The sequence below is a fragment of the Pygoscelis adeliae genome, unplaced genomic scaffold, assembly GCF_000699105.1.
Source record: "Pygoscelis adeliae isolate BGI_AS28 unplaced genomic scaffold, ASM69910v1 Scaffold92, whole genome shotgun sequence".
NCBI classification, from domain to species: Eukaryota; Metazoa; Chordata; class Aves; order Sphenisciformes; family Spheniscidae; genus Pygoscelis; species Pygoscelis adeliae.
The window spans coordinates 3,011,429-3,012,725 of record NW_008824306.1 but is presented as its reverse complement, the minus strand read 5'-3'; the positions used below and the strand labels follow the sequence as shown (position 1 = coordinate 3,012,725).

Genomic DNA, 1,297 nt, shown 5'->3' with positions numbered 1-1,297 from the left:
AACCAAGATAAAAGTTATTAAAAAGTATTTGTTTAATAGTATGTCTCATAGGCATCAGAAAAAGTTTATAGCTCTCAAAGAAGCGTAACACATGTACAGATCGCAAAGGTTTGGCTTTTCTAGATCTCATGGACCTCAGTTTATTGTGGAAATCAGAGAGTTAAATTTCCACATAAGGTAAAATAATGAACATTCTACTTTTTTTAAATCATTGAATGTTACTATAACGATGCTTTCAAACAACAAGTAAGTAGACATACAAGGACACCAAACAATAACAAACTCTCTTTTTTTTTCCCTGTTTCTTAGGTTTGCAGAGTTCTTATTTACAGAAGAATTTAAGGCTGGTTCCCGAGCATTAGAAAGTGTATATAGTCTGTATGAAGGCTTCTCGGGAACTGTGTGTTTCCTGACTGACTTGCTGCAACCCAACCAAGCCGAGTTTCCTCTCTTCAGTGTCTTTGTCTAGAGAGTAACGTTCTCCGGGGCCGCATCCTGGTGGCGATGGGAGAGGGCACCTGCGGTTTCACTTATTTGTCAAGAGAGGCTATTTACAAAACAAGCCAGTGGTACCACTAATGCTAGCCTTAACGTAGCTGGGAGTCAGGTGAAAAAGAAAATACACTGGGGCTTCGGGAGGGACGTGTGTTGTCAAAAAAAATGGGTCAGTGAAAAAAATAATGGGGGAAGTGATTGAATCTGATGTGGTAGATATTTAGCTGTAATAAGAAGCAAAATCTAATTATTCAAGTGAGAGAGAAAGGGGCATTATCAAACTTTTAATTTGGTGGTTACACAGAAGAAAAAAAAAGGCAAACTAGAATTACAGGGACATGCAAAGAAGAAACAGTGGTGCATCCAGTAGGTTTTAAAAAGAGACCTGCAAAGACAAGTCTTCATGCAGTGATGCACTTATCAGGGAGGGTGTTGTAGAAATGTCACTACACTGCACAAAGGCAAAATCTGGGATTTTTTACCTAAACCACATCTAGTAGTTCTAGTAACATGTATTAGAAATACCTGTATCTTGGAGCTCTTTCACCTTCATATGCATATAATGATAGTTGTCGATAGCTGTATATTCAGCCTGCAGTTTCGCTGGTTCATTTCAGCTAGTGGGGTTTCATGTGTGTGAATGAGAACTGAATTTGACCCTTCCTTTCAGAGCTCAGTCTGTGGTGAGGAGCTGGTCTCCTTACTGATTTACTGTTACCGTGCCACTTCTTGTCAGTACTTTCCCTGTCACAGGGAAGATGAGTGGAGCCATGGAGATGACTTGGATTGAAAAGTTCTATAG

At 39.5% G+C, this 1,297-nt stretch overlaps 1 protein-coding gene across 1 annotated transcript in view; it reads left to right on the top strand.

The window, feature by feature from the left end:
- Window positions 1-469, top strand: part of LANCL3 (LanC lantibiotic synthetase component C-like 3 (bacterial)) — a gene marked incomplete at its 5' end in the record, with an annotated part of 4,946 nt that extends 4,477 nt beyond the window's left edge. The window contains one exon of the mRNA XM_009318916.1: window positions 310-469. Coding sequence (XP_009317191.1) covers window positions 310-469 — 160 coding nt within the window. The remainder of the gene's footprint in view (window positions 1-309) is intronic.
- Between the last annotated feature and the right edge of the window lie 828 nt (window positions 470-1,297).